Genomic DNA, 23518 nt, shown 5'->3' on the forward strand with positions numbered 1-23518 from the left:
GAAACTTGTAGGTTCAAGGGGCACCGCAGCTACACGGGATTTAGGCAAGCGCTGGTCCTGCGGTGAGATGGCCGCAGCGCACGCCCACCAGGGGGCGCCCGAGCGACCTGAGCTCTTGCGCCAACCGCGCGGCGCCCACGCGCGTGCTCGCTAGGGACGCGGAACCTCCGCCTCGGTCGCCGCCGCGTCCTTTGCGGGCTCCCGAATTAGACTTCTGTTTTCCCGCTGCCTAGCCCCAGGCTCACTCGGCCGCAGCCCCAGCGTCTGCGCCACGACGGCCCTCGGTCCGTGGGCTGCGGACGCCCCAGCCCGATGCTGCGCTGGCTGATCGGAGGAGGCCGCGAGCCGCAGGGCCTGGCCGAGGTAATGGGCGCGGGCCCGGGGGAGGGACCGGGGCGGGGCCAGGGGTGGGCCTAGGGGGTGGGCCTAGGGGGTGGGCCGGGGGCGGGCCCTGCGGCGAGCGCCGGAAGCCGCTGCTGGGGACATGCCTTGTCTCTGTTCAGAAAGTGGTATTTAACTACAAACCAGCAGGGGTGACCACCACTCTTGATTTATCTGAAGTCTTCTCAGCCTGGGCTGGCGTTTGCTTAAGGAATGTGAATTTAACTAGTTGCTTTCCGAGAAGCTAAATGAGAAAATGATTTCTGTTTATTTAGTTTGGTCTCATTGTCACATTGAAAAAATAATTTTATCACCTTAAAAATGTTGAAATCTGAAACATATTTCATGTGCCACACAAAACAAGTTGTGTTACGTTTTCTTCCTCATAGGAAGCATTTTGCAGTTAAAATTATTGCAAACTTTGCGGTTTTAAATTCCTCATAGCTTCGACATTGACAACTGTGTGTGTGTTTTTAATCACTTAAATAATATAATTTTGAAGACCTTCAGGTTATGGAAGAATTGTGGATTATTGAATGGACACATAACATATATATGACTATCTGCTTATTTAGTTAGTATAATGTTTTTATTAACCAGTTCTGTCATACCTGGTAAACTCTAACTTGTGGGAAAGTTTCCATAATTGAGTGACAGCTAGAAAGAAGACCAGACAACTGTAAAACCGTCACCATGGGATAAACTTTCCCAGAAAGCATTAATGCATGCTGGCTCTTACATTTTTTTTTCACACAAGAGTACTTCAATTGTGTGACTGCTTGAATATGTACAGCATAAGCACTGGTGTTTTCCCCTAATGTACGAGACGACATTACATTATGAATTACAGTCAGCCTTCCAGTCTAAGTGAGTCTATCCTGAGGTAATCCTGTCCCCAGAGGATATTACAGTGTCTACTGTTGGCCATGGGTAGGTGTGATGGGCCAGTGTGTGGAGAAGGATGCTGCTGGAGTGTTCTCACACCCAGGTTCTCTTTGTTCCTCAGGAACAAAGGCCTAACGTAGTCCCAACTGTCGCTTGTCAGACTTCAGAAACCTTGGTTAAGAACAAAGCTTCTTATGGGAAATTGTACCGAGTTTGACTCCAGAAACAGGGTCAGTTAAGACTTACCCTGCAGAGTTAAGTTACACAGTGTGTGTCATTAGCACAGAGTCTGCTGTGCTGTCTTCCAGATAGGACTCTGCATGCTGAGCTGTCTCATCAGCTGTGTGGCCCACAGCTGGACACATGAGTCTGGTTTCATTACTATATTTAATCCTTGAAGCAGACTTCTGAATGCTTGCACTGGGCTGCCGTTGCCATGTTTGATTCATTTAGTCTGCTGCTTTGTTTCTAACAAAGCCTGTGTGTGTGTGTGTGTGTGTGTGTGTGTTTATGTGTGGGAGTGCACATGTGTTTGTATGTTTGAGCATATGCATCTGTGTGTTTTCATATGTCTGAAAGTATTGTGTTTACATGTGCGTATGTGTGTGAGAGAGTATATATATGCATGTGAAAGTGCCCATATGTTTGCATGTTAGTATGCATATGTATGTGTGTGTACCCTGTGAGTACATAAGTGAATGGGTGTGCATGTGTGCATATATGTATGTATGTATGTATGCATGTACATGTGAGAGAGAATGTACATGAAAACTTGTAGGGGTCAGTTCCTTTCCTTCCATCCTGAGGGCCCAGGGAGAAACTCAGGTCATCAGGTTTAGTGACAAGTGTCTTTACCTGCTGAGCTAGCTCCCTGGTCTCTAACAAATTTTGATTGAGAAACTCCTAAAATAATTAAGTTAAAGTCCGGTTTATTGAGATTCAACAAAATAAAGTTTACTGTTTACAAGTTTATTGTGGTTTGAAAACACTAAAGGTTTTGGTAAGAGAAATACTTCCATGCAGAACTGGTAAATTACCTACCTGATACTGTAGGAACCTGTATGTATTAGCATTAGAACATAGTCTCTTGTGGCTTCTAAAATCTTTTGTTCTTCCATGAATACTGTGTGGTTAAAAATCATTTTATGTTTATGTTTTTTTTTTTTTATTCACTACAAGAAAGCTGCTTTGCAGACAATAGGAGAGGACCAAGGTCAGAACCCCTACACTGAGCTGCTGGTGCTGAAGGCTCATCGGGACATTGTCCGCTTCCTGGTACAGCTAGATGATGACAGGTAAGGGACTTACTCCGTCGAGTGGCCACTGTTTACAAAGACGATTTAGAGCACTTTATGTTTAAAATGACTGCAAACTTAACTTACCTTTTGTAAAAAATTTCAGAGTTCTGAAACAGGCACTATTTTCGCTAGTTTAGAAGAAGCAAATGACTGTAAGAATTTGATTGAGTTGTAGCTGTCAAATTCAAGAATCAAGTATGTGTGGTGTTTAATTTAATATTAGGTACCTGCTAGAATATGTTGTTTTGAGTGGAAAGTAAAGTAAGGTTTGTCTAAGTTAGGGTTTTACTGCTGTGAACAGACACCATGACCATGGCAAGTCTTATAAAGGACAACATTTAATTGGGGCTGGCTTACAGGTTCAGAGGTTCAGTCCATTATCATCAAGGTGGGAGCATGGCAGCATCCAGGCAGGCATGGTGCAGGAGGAGCTGAGAGTTCTACATCTTCATTTGAAGGCTGCTAGGAAAATACTGACTTCAAGGCAGCTAGGATGAGGGTCTTAAAGCCTATACCCACAGTAACACAGCTACTCCAACAAGGCCACACCTTCTAATAGTGCCACTCCCTGGGCTGAGCATATACAAACCATCACAAGGTTTTAATCTGAATTTCTGTCATTGACAAACCTTTTTAAAACTACATATTATTCTTCAGTTCCTGGGTATCATGCATTCAAGCAGAGACAGCACTGTTGGTGTAACTTCCTAATCTGATCTCTAAGGCCCTGAGTGGGGACTCTGATCTTACTATCTTATTATACATTATTCGTAGTGCTTAGTGCAGTGACTTAACATGTGGCCTGTGTTAGCAGGTAGCTGTTACGTGAGTGAGTGCTCCAGCTTATGCACAAGGGCTGTGGCCTGCCCGACTACGTGGCTCTGTTGTCCCTGCCAGTTCCTCTGTTGACTTTGCTGCATTTTTTTCTTTCAAGCTCATGAGTGACTGTGGGTCTGTAGTGCCTGTGTGTGGGCGTGGGTTCTGTTGGGCTGAGTTGTGTGTCTGCCACCCCAGGCAGCTCAGGGAGGCAGAAGTGTGGGAATTTGACTGAGTTTACTCCACACGGTGCCAGAGCAGACACTGGGCTATGAGAAGCCACTGAGCTCTACTCTGGGCATGGAGAGATCTCAGTCTGAGACCCAGCGGAGGCAGAGCCCTTGGGTTAGAGGTCTCTGGGCCAACATGGCTGGCAGGAGACCGGTGGTCTCAGTCTTTGGGCCCAGGTGCCACTAGGAGACTGCAGAAAGACTGAGACAGGGGGCATATGGGCTGGGCCAGCCCACAGCCGAGAGGGGTGAGGGAGAGAAGTCTGGCAGCGCCCCGCAGGATGGATGAGACTCTTGGTCACAGTGACTCGCCTGGCTGGGTCATGGCTGGCTCTGCTAGCTTGCTTTAGTTGGCAAGCCTCCATGGCAGGAACGTAGAGAAGTCCTCGGTGGGATATCAGGCAGCTGCTCAATAGTTGAAGACTGTCTCCACGGTCCCCCACAGGTCCCAAGTACAAGAGGAACTCCATGGCTTTAAAAGGTTTATTGTCATGGCAGAAAGTGGATGCAGCTGTACCCCATGTCCTCAGGGCAGGCCTGAGGTTAAATACCTTTTGCAAGTAGGAGGGATTGGGAAGAAATGCTTAATTGGCTATGCCCTCTGGCTTTTAGGTAACTCATGAATATGGAGATCTCTTGAGGCTCTTTGGCCTGTAGTCATGCCCTCTACCTGTGCTACTTGTGCTACGTGACCTAAGGCCACAAACCTTTCTTTGGGAGGGGCTGTGGATAAGTGAAAGAAACCCAGGAGCAAGGCTGAACACCTACTGTCCCATTAGGGTCCGGGGTTTAAGGCCTGTGCTCAACCAGGTACCCAGCTGCCTCTCACAGCCCACTGCCCTACAAATGACTACAGCTGTGATAACTTTTAAGCCTCCCGCTCCTGATGTCTGTTGACTGGGGCTTTCTTGGCTTTTTATTATGTGTAGTTTATTTCTGACCCATGTGAAGGTAGGACTTATTTCTAAGATAATCAGAGTTCTTCACAGCATCCCCCTCACTTCAAACATCTGTGTCTCCAAATCATCTGCACTTCTGGCCAGCTAACTGCAAGTCCCAACTTCTTCCTTGGGTTTGAAAGTTGACTAGAAGAACTCAGCAAAGCCTTCTACTAAAGTTTATGCTTCTATTATAAACTAGACATCAAGATCTGCTGGATAGATTTAGTTAGAGGGAGGTGGAGAGTCCCACATGCAGAACTGCCACATCCTCAGGACTTGCTGCCTTTTTAATACATTGTGTGTATCACCAATCTGGGAGCCCACTGGAACTTTGGGCTTACAGTTTTGAGGTGGGGTGTCACTGTGTAGGCACGCTTGTGTAGCGAGTGACTGTCACAAGGCTTTCAGTCCCTTCCTTGGAGGTTGGAAGTCCGCCTGATGCCCTGTGGTATCACTGAGACAAGGTCTTTCCATGGCTCATCTTCAGCATAGCCCACCCCCTTTTGCATCATGTGAGAGCCTGCATTCAGCCATCCATTAAGATGGATATTGAGGACACTTCTATCACTAAGGAAATGTCAGGGGTTCAGAGGTACCACCTTTCTAAGGAACTAAAGGCCAAGACCAACAAAATACTTACACACTGTGTCTCCACACATTATTAACAATATTGCACTATTTTCTCATTGTGCTGGAAGACAACCAAGTCACAGCATGTAAGTGTAACCCTGGCACATAAACTTTAGGCCTTTGGTTAACATTTGTTCTCACTAAATATCCTTAGAAGTTTAATATTTATCCTTTTAAAAGACCATTTCTGTGGGAAATAGCATTTTTGAAAAGGTGGGATTTTGGGGTAGCTGAAGGTTTCATGTGTCATATTTAATTCTAGTAAGGTGCTGGGTTAAAAATACCCAAATAGTAACTTATAGCCACTATTACATAAGGATTCTAAAATCATTCTGTTTGCAAGGTTATATAGTAAATATAAAGGGTACTCTCAGGATCTAGACTTTAAATTTTATACAGACTGTTAGGGTTGAATGCGCATGCTCTCTGTCCTTCATGATATGTCCTCTAAGTTATTATTACATAGCTAGGGGAGTTGGGAAACAGGGCCGAGGCATAGAGTAGTGGGCGGTGGGTGAGTGCTGACAGACAGTACGCTTCTCCACAGTGACACTCATGAACACTTCACTACTTACTGACAGGAACAGTCTGTGAACAGTGAAAAGCTGTAGCTGGGAATATTAGAGATTTGTTGCTAAAGTGTCACCTAAACTTAATGGTTTGAAGCAAAACAAGCGACACATACTTCGTTTTAGCTTTTTATTCCATTAGGTGGAAGTGACTTGGCTGGCAGAGTCTTTTCATTTGGTATTTGAATTAGGTTTCACACATGTGCCTGCCTTTGGCCTGAGTGAGGTGAGATTGGGGGTCAGGGTAGTGGCCTTCCCCATCCACGTGGTGCTTTCACATAGCAATGTGCAGTTGTGATACTGTGGGACAAATCCCAGAGCATGACACTTGGATGCCTCTGCTTGTGTCATGTTTGCTGCTGTCCTATTGATCAAATGAAGAGCAACAGAGGCCACTGGGCCCCTCTCCATGTGTGCACAGCAAGGTCCTGGTACACGTGGCACCTGTAGGTGGAGGGTAATTTATGGTCATGCTTGCTGTGTGCCATGGTGGATTTCAGTGTCTACAGTGGACGAGAAGCCTGCTGTTTCCCTTTAGCACACAGTGGTGATAGACCCTCACAAGTCATTTTGAATTCTTTCTAATCAAGTCATCATTGTCTCAAGATGTACACGTAGTTAAAAAGAAAGCTCAGTGCAGACCCGCAGAACATTGAATTTTTATGTTCTTTAAACAGATTTAATTTTGTAACAAGGTCATTCCCTAAAATAAAGATTTAACAAATATATGGAAAATCTGTTAGTTATGATATTAGGAAGACAATCCTCAATGATTTACTGTTAAAGTTTGATGCCTTCCCCTCCCAGAATTGGAGATTGAACCCAAGGTTTTGAACATTCCAGACAAGCATTGTACCATCTGAGCTATATGCTCAGCCCTCAAAATGTGTTTTCAAAAGCTAATAAATAATGTTTGCCCATGTTGCCAAATGGGATGTTTTCATTTTTAATAGTTCCGTTTAGAATTATCTTTGTTATCTCAGCATATTATTAATACACTGTTAAATTCCAGACAATACCTACCCCATTGTTAAACAAATTTCATATGTTACACTTTTTACTTGTTTATTTGTAGTTTGTGTAGATATTACATTCTGGTTGGTCAGCTATTGTAATCCAGGTTTCACGCTTCATGTCTTTAGATAATATCATCTGATTGAAAATTTTGCAGAAGGATTTTCTTGTTTTCTTGGTGGCTCAGCTAAAATCAGTGAATGGAAAATTTTCTCGATTGGTTTTTGAAGATACCAAATAAATCCTGTATATAACCTAACAGACGGCTGCCTTTTCTTCTCCTCTTTGGTACTTTTTGAACATGAAGCGAGGGTCATATTGATTGAGAGATCAGTGAAGAAGGCTAAGCCTCAGCGAGAGCCTTCCAGAACATGGGCAGAGCTACAGGTGCATTCATTGCTCCAGCCTTGACACAGCAAGCTAAACCGAGTCCATAACACAATTGAAGACTAGCTTGCTCTGTTGCTCATGGACAAGTCCTTGCTCCTCCAGGAAGCAGACAAGGTTATATAGGATGGTGATCATGACTGGAAGAGAATCAGATGACCCATGAAGCACCAGACTTCAAAGAAATGTGTTTCCAGGGGGCTGGGGAAGCTGACTTTTTAAGACAGTGTTGATTGACAGCTGAGAATGAAAAGCATGCTCTGCCTTTAAGAAGGTATTTTTAAACTAAGAATATTCCTTCTCATTCACTATGTTCAGGGTATAGGGATCAACCATCAAAATGGCTTCAGAGAGCCGAGGAAAGCGGTATGCCCCTGCAATTCTAGCAGTAGAGAAGTCAAGGCAGGGACATCACAAGTTTGAAGCCAGCCTGGACTGTGTACTGAGCTCTAGGCTCTAGGATAACACCCTGTCTCAGAAAAATAATTTTAAAATTGTACTGAAAAGCATGGATAGTGCAGTGAAATTGAAGAGGCAGCCTGTCTTAGTTCTAGGGTTCCCATAGAAACACTATAATATCGTTAAGTGTGCGCATCATTAGTGAGATAAAGGACAAAGCAGGATAGGACAGGTGAGCTGGATCCTGGCAGCCCCGTGGGCAGTTCTGCAGGAAGGAGTCCTTGTTGGATGCAGTCTCTAGATGGAAGCAGCTGGGGTTTGCATCCTGCCCCTTGATGGTCTTTTGCTGAGACTCATTGTGCAGAGCAGGCCCCTAATTCTAACATCTTGCTTGGTACCCAGAAACTCTGAACTATTCTGGTTTGAGTTTGAAATGGTCCTGAACTCCACAGCTGGAGACAACACTTTCCTCAGAGCTAGGCAGCTGGTCCCCTCTTGAAGTCTGGGATGTTATTTTTTGGACCTGATCTACTTTGAATATTGTATGTTAGGCAGCTTGATTTGTAAATTGCATAAGTACACATGTGGCCTTTGGCAGCTTTTTAAGAAGTTCTACCTGGAAAAAGCTGTAAGCGGAGCCCTTTTAAACACACATTTCGGGTGACAAACAATTATTAGTAGGCTCTGTAGCAAGGTTTTAAAGCTTATGTCTTCCAGTCTGGCATTCTGACTTATTGTAATAGATTTTGCTAAAACCCGTTTAATGCCAATAAAACAAAATCAACCTTGTACTAGCCCAAGATTCTCAAAGGACTTGTAAATTTGCTTTTGTTGTTCTGGATGTACTTGAGTCTGAGTGACTCAAGGCACAATTTCACTGTCATGTGTCTCCTCCCCCACCCTCTTACCCCCACCTCCACCCCTGCTGTCCTTTCCTTGGTGTAGTTTGTCTTCTGACTGTATTTGAGAACTGTGGGTACTTGCTCAGTTAGCTAAATGTACGTTTTGAGAAGGGACAGGAGCTGGCCAGTCATAGCGTCTTGGTTCAGTAGCATCATTAAATTTGGGAATAAATACAGAATTTGTATAATCACATTTCAGCTTTCAATTCTACCTTTTAGCAATAAAGTTGTATAATCTCTAGATAAAAACACTCCTCCTCAGCTAAAAAAAAAAAAAAAAAACTCTTACTTATTTGAAAGTTATTGCCTCCATATCTTTAAACAAGAGCTCACACGCCCACCTGACAGTTTGAGTGTGGAGAAGGAAGTAACTGCTGTGAGGTGCAGCGTCACACACATGTCTGAGGCCACATAATGATCTTAAAGAGAACACACTGCTTACCTTTGTATAATGCTAAGGAACTAGCATAGTTTTGAAAATTTATAAAGGATCAAAATCAAGACCTTTATTACTTTTCTTATTTCAACTATCTTAGGGCTCAGTGTCTAATAATTTGGGGTGAAACTTTTTGTGATAAGAGGATTCAAGCTAGGAAGAATAGTAGACTTGGAATTATCTCATTTTGTAACCTCTGATGTGTAGGGGATGGAAAGAAAGCTTTTTCTGTACCTGTCACGGGTTTAATTGATGAAAGATTAACAAGAGAAATTGTTGTTGTCCACTCCGACCCGCGGAAAGAAACGGCGACACACGGAGCTCATTTATTCAGGAACCCTTCCGTTAAGCAAAAGCCCTCGAGCTTCTCCTCCACCCGCTGTTAAATCTTTGTTCTTGCACCACTCAGAGCCGGCCACCTAGGCACTCTCAATTGGATTTTGACATTACATGTCAGATGGCCTGATAGTGCGTGGCAGTGAGTCTGCGCAGTATCTACTGTGGACGTGGCTCTCTGGGGGTGTTCAAGGAAATCAAGTGCTAGTGATAAAACTTGGCAGCCATCCCAGGCGCCATTTGAACTAGCCGCCACACTTGCTTCCCACAATTCCTCCTTCTTTATATAATTTTGACAGAGAGAATGCCTGTCTTAGGTTGCCCCTTGCGACAATGTTCCTTACTCATCATCGGGAGTCAAACAGCTCTGGTTTGGTCCCTGTCTTAGGTTGGTAACACGTCCAAGGAGTCTTACCCATCTCTGACTACTTCTCTAGCATGCCGAGCCACACTTCAGGAGATTGACCCATCTCCACCGCTGCAAATGCTTGCACCATCAAGGCCTGACTTTTAGCCTGTGGAGCTCTCATGTTACACATGTACCAGAAGGCGAGGCCACTGATAAGGAGCAGACACAAAGCAATCCCCCCTATTCCAGCCCATTCTTTGATGTGAGACATTGCTTGAAGTATCCAACTGGTCAATCCAGAAGCCAGGGAGGCGTCTACATGGGTTGAATTGATATTGATGATAGAATGTCGTAGGTCTCTCAGCAGCTTGTCCAAATCCCTGGACTAATTCCCTACAAGATACTGAGAAAGTTCTTTGGAAAGATTACTGGCACAGCTTGCATTATGAAATGGTATGGAGGTAATACATAACCCAGTATATTTCCACTGACAACCCACTTAAACTAATTCCATAAGCACATCTACTTATTCCTGAACTAAATCAAATCTTTGGTCTAAATAAAGTCATGGCGGAGGGGGGCTTCCACAGGCCACGGGACATATCTAGGCATGTGGGCAACCATTGCAATATGATGAGCAGAAGCATTCCAACACATATATAAAAACAACTATTATTACTGCATTTTAAAAGGCTATTATTATAATTACTATTAGACACTATAAAAACAAAAGGAGGCCACACACAAACCGGCATAGGCCCAAAGGAAACATTATGCCTTGGATATATTAGTCACTAATTAAAAACATAATACCCCACCACAATGCATTGCTTCTTATCATTGGTATCCTCCACATCAACAAGAGCATGTTCAAGACCATCATCCTTACAATTCTCTGGTTGCACAGCTCTGGTAAGCCGCTCAGGGACCCAAATTGGCTGTCGCTGAGCCTGAGGAAACACACAAACAGAACCTCTCGCCCAAACCAACACCAGATCAGGTCCATTCCAACGGCCTGTCAAGATATCCTTCCATATTACCATGCCTTTATTTGAAGAATCAAAATCACTATGGCGATCAGCAGCAGAGCGCCCCTGCTTATCTTCAGTTAAAAAATTTAAGGTAAAACGAGCTATGGCTAATCTCTCTCTGGGTGGTCGGCCAGAGGCAATTCCCCCTTTTTGTTTAAGAAGACATTCTTTCAGAGTGCGATGAGCACGCTCAATAATACCCTGTCCTTGAGGATTATAGGGTAGCCCATGACCAAGGCGGACACCCATCATTTTGCAAAAACTTACAAAGGAAGCAGAGGTATATGCTGGCCCATTATCAGTTTTCAATTCTTTTGGCATACCCCAGGCTCCCCAAGCCTCAAAACAATGTGCAGTGACATGGCGGGCTTTCTCGCCTGAATGTAAGGATGCAAATATCACCCCTGAAGCAGTATCTATGGAAATATGAATATATTTTAACTTCCCAAACTCAAAAAAATGTGTAACATCCATCTGCCACAAATGTAAAGGACACAAACCACGTGGATTAACCCCCACACTGGCCTGTTGTTTCAAGGGGGCACAAGATTGACAGGATTTCACAATATTTCTAGCATCTGCATGAGAAATACCAAAACGAGAGGACAAAGCCTTAGAATTTACATGAAACTGTTTATGAAAACTTTGAGCCAAATCAATAGGAGAGGAAACCAGAAAAACTAGACAAGCTTTAGAGGCTTTGTCCACCACATCATTTCCCTCAGCCAATGGCCCTGGTAATCCAGTATGGGCACGAATATGCTGAACAAAAAAGGGAAATTCTCTATTCCAATTAAGTACTTGTAATTTAACCAATAACTCTCCAATGGTGGATTTAAGACTAATTTTTCCAATTATCTCCAAATGTTTTAAAATATTGACCACATATTGACTGTCCAATATTAAATTAAAAGAACACTTAAACTGATCAAAAACTTTAATCACAATTTGTAATTCAATAACTTGTGGAGAAGCTGGAGGAAATTGTATGGTCACTGGCTGAGAGCCAGCAACTAAATAAGCCCCACATCCAGTCTTGGAGCCATCAGTAAAAATGGTAGGACACTCCATGAGCGGACTTGTATGGCCTCAGGCTTGGCCATTTCTCGGTTACTGCCCCATATATTTGAGGGCCCTGAGGTCAGGGCCCCCGCATCACGTTTTTTGTCCTGACTCTCCCATATCCTGCATCTAAAGGCTGTCCATTGATATCTTTCACTGATTTACACTCATTTGCCCAATGGTTTCATTTTCTACATTTAGGGCAAAGCCCAGGTGCTCTCGCTCTTGGGCCTCCAGAGGTTTGTAATTGGGGACATTGCCGCTTCAAATGCCCAGGCTGACCACACTTAAAACAGTTTCCATTCCTTAAGCTACTTCTGTCTCGAGTCATTTGCATAACTCCAGCAACCAAACCAGCATTAGAGAGAGGTCCCCTAACTCCCTACAGACTTTCAACCATATCTCCAGCCCCTTGTTCTTATATGGGTTGATGGCCTGCCTACACTCTTTGGTACATTGCTCAAAAATCAACTGTTTCAGTAAAGGCATGGCTGTATCAGGGTCCCCAAAAATTCTTCCCCCAGCTTCTACCATTCTAGCTACAAAGTCAGCAAATGGTTCCGCTGACCCTTGAATAATCTTAGTGAGATTTCCTTGCACTTCTCCTCTATTTGGTAGAGATTTCCAAGCTCTAATTCCCATCATGTTAATTTGCTCATAAACTTGCAGAGGATAACCAGTCTGTTGATTGGTAAACCTGCCTTGCGCCAGCAACATATCCTGACTCCATGCTGGCTGGCCATTAGCAGCATTTATGGCTGCCTGCTCTGCTGAAAATTCAATAAAATAGGCCTTCTAATCTAAATACTGTCCAGGAGATAGGCATGCTCTAGTTAAATTCTGCCAATCACTGGGGGTCATACAATATCTATGGAGAGACTCCAGCTGAGCCACCACAAAGGCAGCACTAGTACCATAGGCACGAACCCCCTCAGCAAGCCTCTGTATGACTTTAAAGTCTAGGGGCTCATGATAACGTCCCCCTTGAGTATCCTGGAAGATTGGATAGCAGCATCGTGCTCTTAGCTCCTTCCATACTTCTGGGCACAAGCTACAGCCAAGCGCATAAGGCAGTGGCCGAGGGGGTCCTGGAGCTGAAGGCTCCACTTTCAAGGTGGTAGATTCCAACTCGTCGGCCAACTCCTCCAATTCCTCCTCAGAAACTTCCTCCTCTGAACTTTCCCCTTTCTCTGAGTTTAACAAGTGTGAATCCTTTCCTAGCTTATCCCAGCTAGCCAAAGTTAACAGGCTCTTAAGCACAGCAATCACTGAGCTTAATGATGATGAATTCCCCATCGTCCTTCCTCAGGAATCTTATAGTCTCTTAACTGAGAACTTCTACCTTTTGTCCCACTTACCTGGGAACTTACCAGCTAGCTGCCCTGACTGCAACGAGTTCTGAGCTTCCCAGTACGGGCCACCACTTGTCGCTGTCCACTCCGACCCACGGAAAGAAACAGCGACACACGGAGCTCTTCTCGAAGCCGTTTATTCAGGAACCCTTCCGTTAAGCAAAAGCCCTCGAGTCTCTCCTCCACCGCTGTTAAATCTTTGTGCTTGCACCACTCAGAGCCAGCCACGTAGGCACTCTCAATTGGATTTTGACATTACACGTCAGATGGCCTGATAGTGTGTGGCAGTGAGTCTGCGCAGTATCTACTGTGGATGTGGCTCTCTGGGGGTGTTCAAGGAAATCAAGTGCTAGTGATAAAACTTGGCAGCCGTTCCAGGCACCATTTGAACTAGCCACCACACTCACTTCCCATAAGAAATAGTTGTGTATTGTGTGCATTGTGTCCACACACCAGAGCTTCCAGTCGTGAATAAACATAGTACACGGATTGAAACTCTTGAAACTCATGCTACTAGAACATCGAGTGTGGTGTGTGTGTGTGAGAGAACCTCAGATTTATTTTGTGTATATGACTGGCATGTATGTCTATGTACTACTTGTGTGCTGGACACCACAGAGGCTAGAAGATGGCATCGGGTCCCCTGGAATTGAATTATGACAGTTGTGAGTCACTCTCTGGATAGGTGCTGGGAATCGAACCTTGGTCCTCTGTAAGAGCAGTGAGTGTTCTTAACTGCTTGGCCATTTCTCACGCACCCCTAATATAGCATCTTAATGAGAGAACAGCAAGTTCTTAATGAAGTGACTCAACAGTGCTGAGAACTTGGGCTGATCAAGCATCATAAGGAGAGAACATTGGTGTGTAGCACTGGCAAAACAATGGACCTGGAGATTCTTGTGCTGATTCCTGAAAAGTGACACTGTGGAGGAAGTAACGGCTAGGTAGAGGTAGTGAGTAAAATCTGTATGCACGGGGTTTTTTAATGCCAGGTCATCCCCAGTCATAAGGTTTAACTCTCAGGGATGGTCTGTGCTGTTTTCAGAGGAATAGGCATGGGTAGATGCTTGTTTTTTTCTTTTTCAAATTGCCTTCTGCTGCGAATAATTATGTTTGGTATACTTGGGGATTCTATACTATGACCCTCCTGAAAAGAAATACTTTATCTAATGATTATTGATGACTGTTACATTGTGTACAAAAGGACTTGCTTGTTTTTGAAAACATATATAGTTTTCAATCATATTTTATGATGGACTATACAGATTGTCTATGAGGGGAACCTTAGTAAAAAGTCCAACTGGAATCTAGTGACGTCTTTAGATTTAGGTATGTCTGTCAGTGTACTGAAAATATGAGATAGAGGTTTGTGTTAAGTGATAACAGGAATGTAGCCAGCAAAATGTAGACTCTCAAAATGTAGAACACTACATGATGTTAGACTTTTCAGTACAAATTACAGGGAAAGCATGAAGAACAAATGCAGTGAATAACGGAAATGTTAGAAGTCTGTACAACAGTTGTAATACGTGGTCCTCATTAGAGTCTTGCTTCTAATAATAAGCTTAAAACACTAGGAGACTGGCAGTAAGGGAACCGTGTATGTGCAAACATTAGGAAGGAAGCTCTCCCTAATTAGGCATTAGGGGTGCTAGGTACTAAGGTGTTATGGTGTTAGGGGTGCTGGGTACTGAGGTGTTTGTTGTTAGAGGTGATGGGTTCTGAGGTGTTATGGTGTTAAGGGTGCTGGGTACTGAGGTGTTATGGTGTTAGGGGTGCTGGGTACTGAGATGTTATGGTGTTAAGGGTGCTGTGTACTGAAGTGTTATGGTGTTAGGGGTGTTGGGTACTGAGTTGTTATGGCGTTAGGGGTACTGGGTACTGAGGTGTTATGGTGGGGGTGCTGGATACTGAGGTGTTATGATGTTAGGGGTGCTGTGTACTGTGGTGTTGTGGTGGGGGTGCTGCTCCTCTTTATTTCCTTAGCAGGGGTGGAAAGATTAACACAAAGTTTGTTTTCTGCTTTGGAGAGATGTCACACAGTGAAGGCTGGCTTTCAATTTTTTTGAAAGCTGGTATATATTCAGTTGGACAAATGATTCTGTCTGGTGTTCTTGTTATGTAGTGATCTGTCAGGTTGGCTTCAAGGACAAAGGAAAAAAAAATCAGACATCCAACACTTAAGTAGCCAGTGAAATTGCAATTAATCGAGGGAATTCTGATTCTAATTGCTATCATGCCAGTAGGGAAGGGGGAAAAATTCTATATCTTAGTACCACGTTGAGAGCAAAGTAGCAATAATCTCAGTTTCCCTATCTATAAAGTACATCTGTGGGATAAGAATCACTGTAATGTGAAAGGAGCACACTGAGCTTAGCAGTTACTGTCACCAATTCTGCCCTACTCAGTGCTCAGAAGGAAAACATGACCGTTTGTGCAGAAGATTGGTTAAGTACTGCTGTTAGAACCTTGAGTGCAACAGAGTGACTGCAGACCAGCTTCTGAAGCATTTGTGATGAGACAGGTTATTTTGTAAGTCAAGCATTTAACATATGCCTTAAAAAATTCAAGCCCAGGTAAAACCACAGAAGGAAGGAACTTCCTCTGTTTTCTTACACAGAAGCCTGCTTCCCAGAACCTTCCCCCTCACTGCCTTGTGAGAGGCTCAGCTTTGGCCTCGTCATCGAGAACCAGGTTGCTGCACAAAACTGATAGTGGACAATATTCCTTCACATTCCCTATATCATCCCATGTCACCTCCTGCCCATCGATGTGATCCCTGCACCTGGTCCCTGCCACTCTGCTCTCAATGGAAAACAGGCACTGATAACATGTTTTTAAGGTGGAGTATTCTACAGATCCCACACAGGAATGTCTTAAACTCCAACAGTTCAGTTCAGAGAATGCTGCCTGCGTCTACAACCTTAGTTGGGCTCCCCAGCCACATTAATGGCTTCTTTTGGTAAAGGACTGCTGTGAGCAAATGAGTAGCAATAATGCAAACAGCCAACAATTTATCATAGTTTATATAATGTACCTATTGATAACTAACAGCTTACTCTACTTTCTGTAAAACTATTTCTCCTTCATCAGTTAATTGTTGAGGGGAATTAGGATTTGCATCCCCCTTGAGAATATCAAACAGAGGCTTAAGTCCTCTTGTGGTGAGTTTAAGGTGAGGTTTTAGCTAATTAATATCTCCTAACAACTTTTAAAAATCATTAAAAGTAAGCCATTTTTTTTGCATGTACACCTTCAGGCCAGAAGAGGGCACTAGATCCCATTACAGATTGTTGTGAGCCACCATGTGGTTGCTGGGAATTGAACTCTTATATTTTTGGTTGTGAGCCTAGCCTTTAACAGCTGAGCCATCTCTCCAGCCCCAGCTATCTTTTCTTATTAGAGTTTTCTGTGCCACAATCTGTTTAGGATATAACTGAAGTCCCAAATATTGAAAAGATATTGCCTTTGAATCTTTTCTGGAGCAAGAAGCAGTCCCCAAAATTTTAAACCTCATTGTATGAGAGCAAAGGCTTGCAGAAAAACTCCTTCAGCAAGATCAGCTAATAAAATATCATATAATGAATAATAAACACTGAATGATTCAAACTCTTAACTTCTTGTATTAAAGCAACAACAATTTTGTTTTATATAATGTAAGGCTATTAGCCATTCCTTCCTTGAGGCAAAACTTTCTAATGATATTGTTTCATGGGCTCTCAAAAATTACAGCAAACTCACTGAATGTAAACCTCCCACCTTCACCAAGATGTAAAGGAATGGTATAAAACCAATCTTCTAAATCTATAATAATTCTATATGCATTTCCTGGAATGGCAGCTGGAGTAGGCAAGTCAGGCTGTAATGTCCCACAAGTTTCTTAAATCTTAAGTTTGAACTTTGTTTGGGATTAATTGAAAAACCAATCCCTTGTAGCTGAGTGAGAGTATCAGATAAAGCCCAAGTTGAAGGCCAATCTTGTCCTCTCTTACTCTTAGAGCAAGTCTTTTGTTAGCAGGCATAGCTATAATGTCTTGGATGGAAGCAGGCATAATTTTAGTTTCTCCAGCACAATCATTATGTAACTCCTGGCCCATAAGCTGTCTGTTGTGAATGTCTTTGGGTCTGAGGCTGACCCCTCCTCCCCAAGGAACAAGCAAGGCAATAAACAAATTCCAGAAAACACCTTTCTAGTGGCTGGTTAGGATGACCAAGACAAAAGGAATGTCACACAAGCTTCTGCTGAGCCCACTCTGTGCATTGTCTTAACTCAAATGTAAATGTTCTTAATCTGGGCCTATTTCCTGAGGCTTGGCCCAAAGATTATCCTTCCTGCAGGCCTGTAGTGTGCCACAGCTGTTTTTAACACTTTTATTCAACTCTATCTGCTCTATTCTCTTCTCTATAAACATGGGTGAGTAAAAAAATCCCAAACTCATGACTGAACTGCCAACTGCAACCAATGGAATAATGGCAACTTAACTATATTTTTAAGTTTCTTTTGAAATATTAGAGTATAACCATAATTTTGGGAAACAAAACCAATTTTTAACAATGTAAACAAACCATTTTCTCTAAAATCAACATCAAAGTTGATTGTTACAAAGTTTGGCTGCCAGTTCTTATATATGAATGCATGATAGTGCAGCTTTTAATATCTCATTAGAGAGACATTGCTTTTAATCCTATCTTTATACATCTGGTTTCTGAGTGACTCCAAGCCTGAGTTACCAGTTTTAAGCCAACTTTCTGTTACCAAAATTGCAATTTTTTAATCATACCCAATAACTTATAGGCCAATAATCTATAACTAAGACATGCAGAACATATTTATACTTTTAAAACCAGTCAGAAACAAAAATGAAGTGGCTACACATCTTATATATTTAGACTAAACAAATTTTTCTTGCATTTTCTAGCTGCAATTTCAAGAGAAAAGCACCTTGTCACTTTTTTAACCCAATAAACACTGTTGTAAGGATATAAAAATTCATAGAGAAGCTTAAGGCTGGCAGGTTTATAGGCCTAGGTTCTAGGAACTAGCTGGCCACCCTAAGAAAGAATTAGCCAGGGGGCAAATCAGCCAGGTCATTCCGACAAAGAATGGCAGAACTAGTAATAAAGGTTGCTAAGCACCCTGGGAAGTGACTGACCACGAGGTAAATGACTAGGCTAAGGTCACATTTCCAAAAAGAATGTATATAGGATGTTACTCACTCTCCACCCTGGTCTGTGACTAATTGAATAATGAAAACTCTCTGTGTACAGGATGTTTCCCACTCCCCACCCTGGTTTACAATGTGGGTTGGGATTTCCTGCTGTTCCCTCTTGGTTTCTCCCTTCACCCTCCTGGTTTGTGGTTTTCTCCTTTAAATACCCCTTGCACCTGAGCCTGGGGGTCGAAACTCCTGCCCTTGTGTGGGCTATGAGTTTCTACTTCAGCATGCTGATTATTTGAAATATACCTCTTGCTGATTGCAACAAGAGTCGTTGTCTTGTGGTCTTTGGGTGGACGTAATCATGTGTTGAGTGGGGGTCTCCCCTCTCAGGGGGGCCTTACACTGTCACAGACATTTTTCTAGGAAAAACAACTCTCAGCCTCCTTATCATAGAAGCCAAAAAGCTTCTAGTCCTTTAAGAGCAGCTTGTGCAGATAATCAGTTCCTGTTAAGGCTTCTCCAGTTGAGGTTGACACCTAGTTACAGTGCAGGGTAACTTATCAGCTTCTATTGTGTAAATTAAGACTGCCCATTTTAAAAAGTTAAACTAAATCAAGGAGTGGATACCTAGCAGTTTTAACCATTTTTTTTTGAACACGAAACATAGAACACCAATCATTCAAACAATGAAACAAAACCCGACAATTGACACACATGGACAGATTGGTGCACCAAGGACAGAAAATAGACAGAGAAAACAGAACTAAGGATTTCTCCAGTAGGAGCCAGAGAGAAAGCTGGACATCTCCTGGTTTTCTCCTGTTCCTAGGAGAGCTCTGAAATAGCTTTTTCCTTCTCTTTTGCTGACACAGCCCAGAGAGAGGGCAACTGCTTTTCTGAAACCCTTTCTCTCTCTCTCATATTCTAGGTCTAACTCTTCGTCTCTTTCTTTAGGTGGTGTACTGGCAGCTATTGATAGTTACTCCTCAGTGTCCTGATTTCTTAATTTCCCGATTCCTTCTAACCCTGCTCCTCTTGCCTGAGTCAGCTCTAAGATTGCGGACTTCTTAGGTTTAGAATTCTCCTGTCCCACGTTTTGCTGTCACCCCCTAGGTGAAGTCGGCGTCAAGTCAACACCTACTCAGCCTAGACTGTATCCCCTTAAACACACTTCCTGCAAACACAGCCTCCAAAAAATAACTAGCTCTAGCATTAATGCTGTTTGTTGCTTACCAAGTGCGGGATACTCTTCTTCTTCTTTTTCCATTTTTTATGGAGTTCCACCTAAGACAGCATTTCTTAGTGAGTCCCCTGTTTTCAGGCCCCACATTGGGTGCCACCTATAGCTGCCTGTGGCCATGGACAAACTGGATTTACCTGAAAGGGAGGCTGGAAATGAAAAAGGGAGACAGAGAGGCAAGAGAAGCATGAAGCCAAGACAAAGTTTTCTGATCAAGGCTCAAATTTTAATATTCAGCTCTTCTATTTAAAGGGAGAGCCCCCACCAAACCCATTCTTGTTTCAGCCAGATTATGTCCCAAGGCAAGCTCAGTGGGCAGTCTATTCTTCTAAGTTCCTGTAGAAGGCTGTATGTACAGCCAAGGTGAGTAACTCCACCTAGGTCCTACTATTAGGTCTATTGTGGTAAGCATGGTCTTTATGGCCTGCTCAAGGCTAGGTGGAGGGCACAATCATACATGGAAGAAAAGGTATGAAAGCCATAGAAGGTCTTGAAAATTATGCCCCCACCCCCAGACTGGGTTGAACAATAAATTAGAGGATTTTATGTTTTCCCACTTCTGTCCTCCAGACTAGCAGAGGCCAATAGAACAGAGCTGAAAGAGGCAAGACACCCTCTACAAAGTAAAGCTTAAGAACATATGAACTCTACAAGGCAGAGAAAATCAAGGACACCACAAGACATTGCATACTCATTTCTACTTCAATAAAAACCTTTACCAAATTCTACCAATTTGTATAATTTAAAATTGTTTTTGAAATTTTAAATATTTTGGGACATTTTCTAGCTATCATTTTGACACTGACTTGTACCAGTTGTTGTGGTTTAAATAGGTTTGACCCCCATAGACTCTGTGTGTGTGTATGTGTGTGTGTATGTGTGCTTAGCCCACTGGGAGTGGTACTATTAGGAGGTGTGGCCTTGTTAGAGTAGGTGTGGCCTTGTTGGAGGGACTGTGGAGGTGTGCTTTGAGATCTCCTATTCTCAAGTTCTACTCAGTGTGGGACATCATCTCCTTCTGCTGCCTTTGGATGAAGATAGAGAACTCTCAGATTCTCCAGTGCCATGTTTGCCTAGACACTGCAATACTTCCCACCATGATCCTAGTGGACTAAACTTCTGACACTATAAGCCAGCCCAAAATAAATGTTTGCCTTTATAGGAGTTGCCTTTGTCATGGTGTCTCTTCACAGCAATGAAACTCTAACTAAGACAATTTGTAATACAGTCTTTCTTGGGGAATATTTCTCAAAAACTTGAGAAGACACTATATCTTGTTGTTACATTGTATATTCTATGTGCTCTTCAAGTCCTGTATACATTAATGAATTTCTGCATCTTCAATCTATTAATTAATAATAAAAAGATGAAACAAGCATATCTCTAGCACTGTAGACCTACTCGAGATCTGTCAGAGTAGGAAGTGTTGTATGATAAAGATTAATAGGTATGGGGCTGGAGAGATGGCTCAGTGGCTAAGAGCACTGTCTGTTCTTCCAGAGGACCTGGGTTCAGTTCCCAGCACCCACATGGTGGCTCACAACTGTCTGTAACTCCAGTTCCAGAGGATCTGACACCTTCACTCAGACATGAATGCAGACCAAACACCAATGCATATAAAATAAAATGTATAAAAGATTATTAAATATAGTACTTGTCTTAGTTACATTTTTATTACTGTCATAAGACACCATGATCAAGTCAACTTGTGGGAGAAAGAGTTTATTGAGGGATTACTGTTTCAGAAGGTTAGAGTTCATAATCACCATGGCAGGGAGACAGCAGGCAGGCATGGAGCTAGAACAGTAAGAGCTCACACCTTGATCCAGAGGCTTGAGGCAGAGAGAGGTAACTGGTGTGGGCTTTTGAAACCTCTAAGCCTGCCAGCAGTGATACCTCCTCCAACAAGGCCACAGCTTTCCAAACAGTCCCACCAACTCGGCAACAAGCCTTAAATATGAGCCTCTGGGCATTCTTGTTCAGACCGCCACAGCACTATATTTTACTGATTCCAAGGAGCATAATTTTTTTTTTCATTTTATTATCTGAAATTTGGACACATCACACAATTGATGCCCTTCAGATATAATTGGTAGCATTTCTCCCTTAGTGGTACGTAGATAACAGTGTTCATACCTGATGATGATTTGTGAAATACATAAGTTTCTGAATGCTTGTTGTCTTGAGATCTCAAGATGAGAATTTTATATTACTTGCCTTGGTGTTTTTCTAAGTCCAGCTTATTATCTCAATAAACTTATTATGGTGTTTAGTAGAGAAGCAGTTCTCTCAGTACCGTATACTGAGGCTTACGTCCTTGGGTTCTATGAACAAACACTGTAGTTGACATAAAATGTGGTAGCCATCACCTTTCTTTCATTGCCTAGCTTAAGCCTTATTAATGTGTTAGTTACCCCCCTGATAAACAGCTCATTATTTCCATTCAGAAATTGCAGTGCTTTCTACGTATTTCAAATTTTGGGGTTGAGTTTCCACTTCCAGTTTTGAGATAGAGTATGTGCTTGACCAGCTAAGATTTGGTTTTGGATATGCTGCTATAATGTCACTAAATTTTTAGTGATTTTTATAGGCAAATAGATCATTGTAGCCCACAGATGACCTACCCTGTGTTAGCTGTCTTATGATAGATGCTAGTGTGTGGTAAAAGGAATTGGTTTGATTTTCAAAGTTTTGTTTCCACTTTAGAACAGTGACAGAAAATACTGAGATGGCCAATAAGTAACTAAGTAAATTGGCCATAGAATATATATAAGAGAGCTGAGAGGCAGAATAATCTACAAGGCGAGTAACTGGCCTCTGAGCAATAAAAATCGACTATGACTTCATGCATTATTATTGAGCATTGTTTGGAATTAACTTTGTTTGCTACCGATTAAATCCCAGTTGGAGGCGAAGTGCTTCTCATCTCGTTTCCAAGCTCCCAGCCATTCATTCATCTCTCATGGTGAACTCATTTCTCTTTGTGAGAGTCAAACATGTTAAAACAATAGTGAGAAGTTAAAAATCAAGGTTAGAAAAAAAGCATTTTAAACCTGCAGGCTTTCTGAACGGGAGAAAAGCAATTATAAGGGTTTGGAGAATCAATAGAAATTGATGTTTTATACCAAAGAAAACTTAAGGCATCGAGTCCCACCCACACTGCTTTCTCTGTATAAATACAAAGAAATCAATAGGCTCCAAACCAAGCTACTAAGGATTTACTTCCAGCAATTACCGTTGATACTGAAGGTAGTGTTGTGTATTTGAGTTTGGAGAACATGTCATTAAACATAGAAAAAAGAAGTTTTAAAAAGTTTTTAAAAAAAATATGTTCTTTGAAAGTTTTATATATGTATACGATGTGATTTGATCATATCCGGCCCTTGGTCCCTCCCTTCCAGTTTTACTCCTACCCCTCCTTCCCCCCTTCCCTCATGGCTTGATGGGCTAATTTCTAAACTACCGAGCTCACTTAGGTCTACTAGTATAAGTGGGCTTAGGATGACCAGACTCACCAGAGTTTGTAAATTGCTCACATTTTGAAATTAAAATAAACAGTGTATATGAGTTTGGCATTAACTGTTGTGTGCTTCTAGCTAATTAAGTAAGGAGTCTTAGTGTCTGCCTGACTATATTTGATCATGCAGGAGATCTGATGAGGGTTTGATATGAGAACTGAGGGTGGGATTCCCTGAGTCTATAAAGACGGCAGGAGGCTGAAGCTGAGCACTGGGTGTTTAATCAGCATGGAGCTTTGAGGAGGGTCTCAGGAGACATAAGGGAGAAGCTGTGTGTCTCCCTGTGTGTAGGAATCTACTGGAGGAGATCTTCTGGTTAGACAGTCATTTCCATCTCGGTCTGGTCTTAGTCCTTGACTCCTCTCCTAATGATGCTCTCCACCAGCTCTGCTTACTGAAGACCTCAAAGACTGTATGGAATCCACTGTTGATCATGGAGGGAAGTAGCCCGGACTGAAAAATGGTATCAGGGAACTATGGTTAACTATGACCAGGGATATGTAATTCACAGCTGGCTTTCTTTCTCATCTTATTAAAAAAGCCTGACTTCAACTATATGGGAATAATGGTAGAAAGACAACTT

General features: G+C 42.6%; 1 protein-coding gene across 1 annotated transcript in view; it reads left to right on the forward strand.

The window, feature by feature from the left end:
• The first annotated feature begins 273 nt into the window (after positions 1–273).
• Positions 274–23518, forward strand: part of Wdr41 (WD repeat domain 41) — a 51991-nt gene continuing 28746 nt past the window's right edge. The window contains exons 1-2 of the mRNA XM_028760209.1: positions 274–363; positions 2446–2561. Of these exons, the coding sequence (XP_028616042.1) occupies positions 313–363; positions 2446–2561 (167 nt within the window). The 5' untranslated portion in view covers positions 274–312. The remainder of the gene's footprint in view (positions 364–2445; positions 2562–23518) is intronic.

The sequence above is a fragment of the Grammomys surdaster genome, unplaced genomic scaffold (genome assembly GCF_004785775.1).
Source record: "Grammomys surdaster isolate TR1022 unplaced genomic scaffold, NIH_TR_1.0 126391, whole genome shotgun sequence".
Lineage (NCBI taxonomy): Eukaryota > Metazoa > Chordata > Mammalia > Rodentia > Muridae > Grammomys > Grammomys surdaster.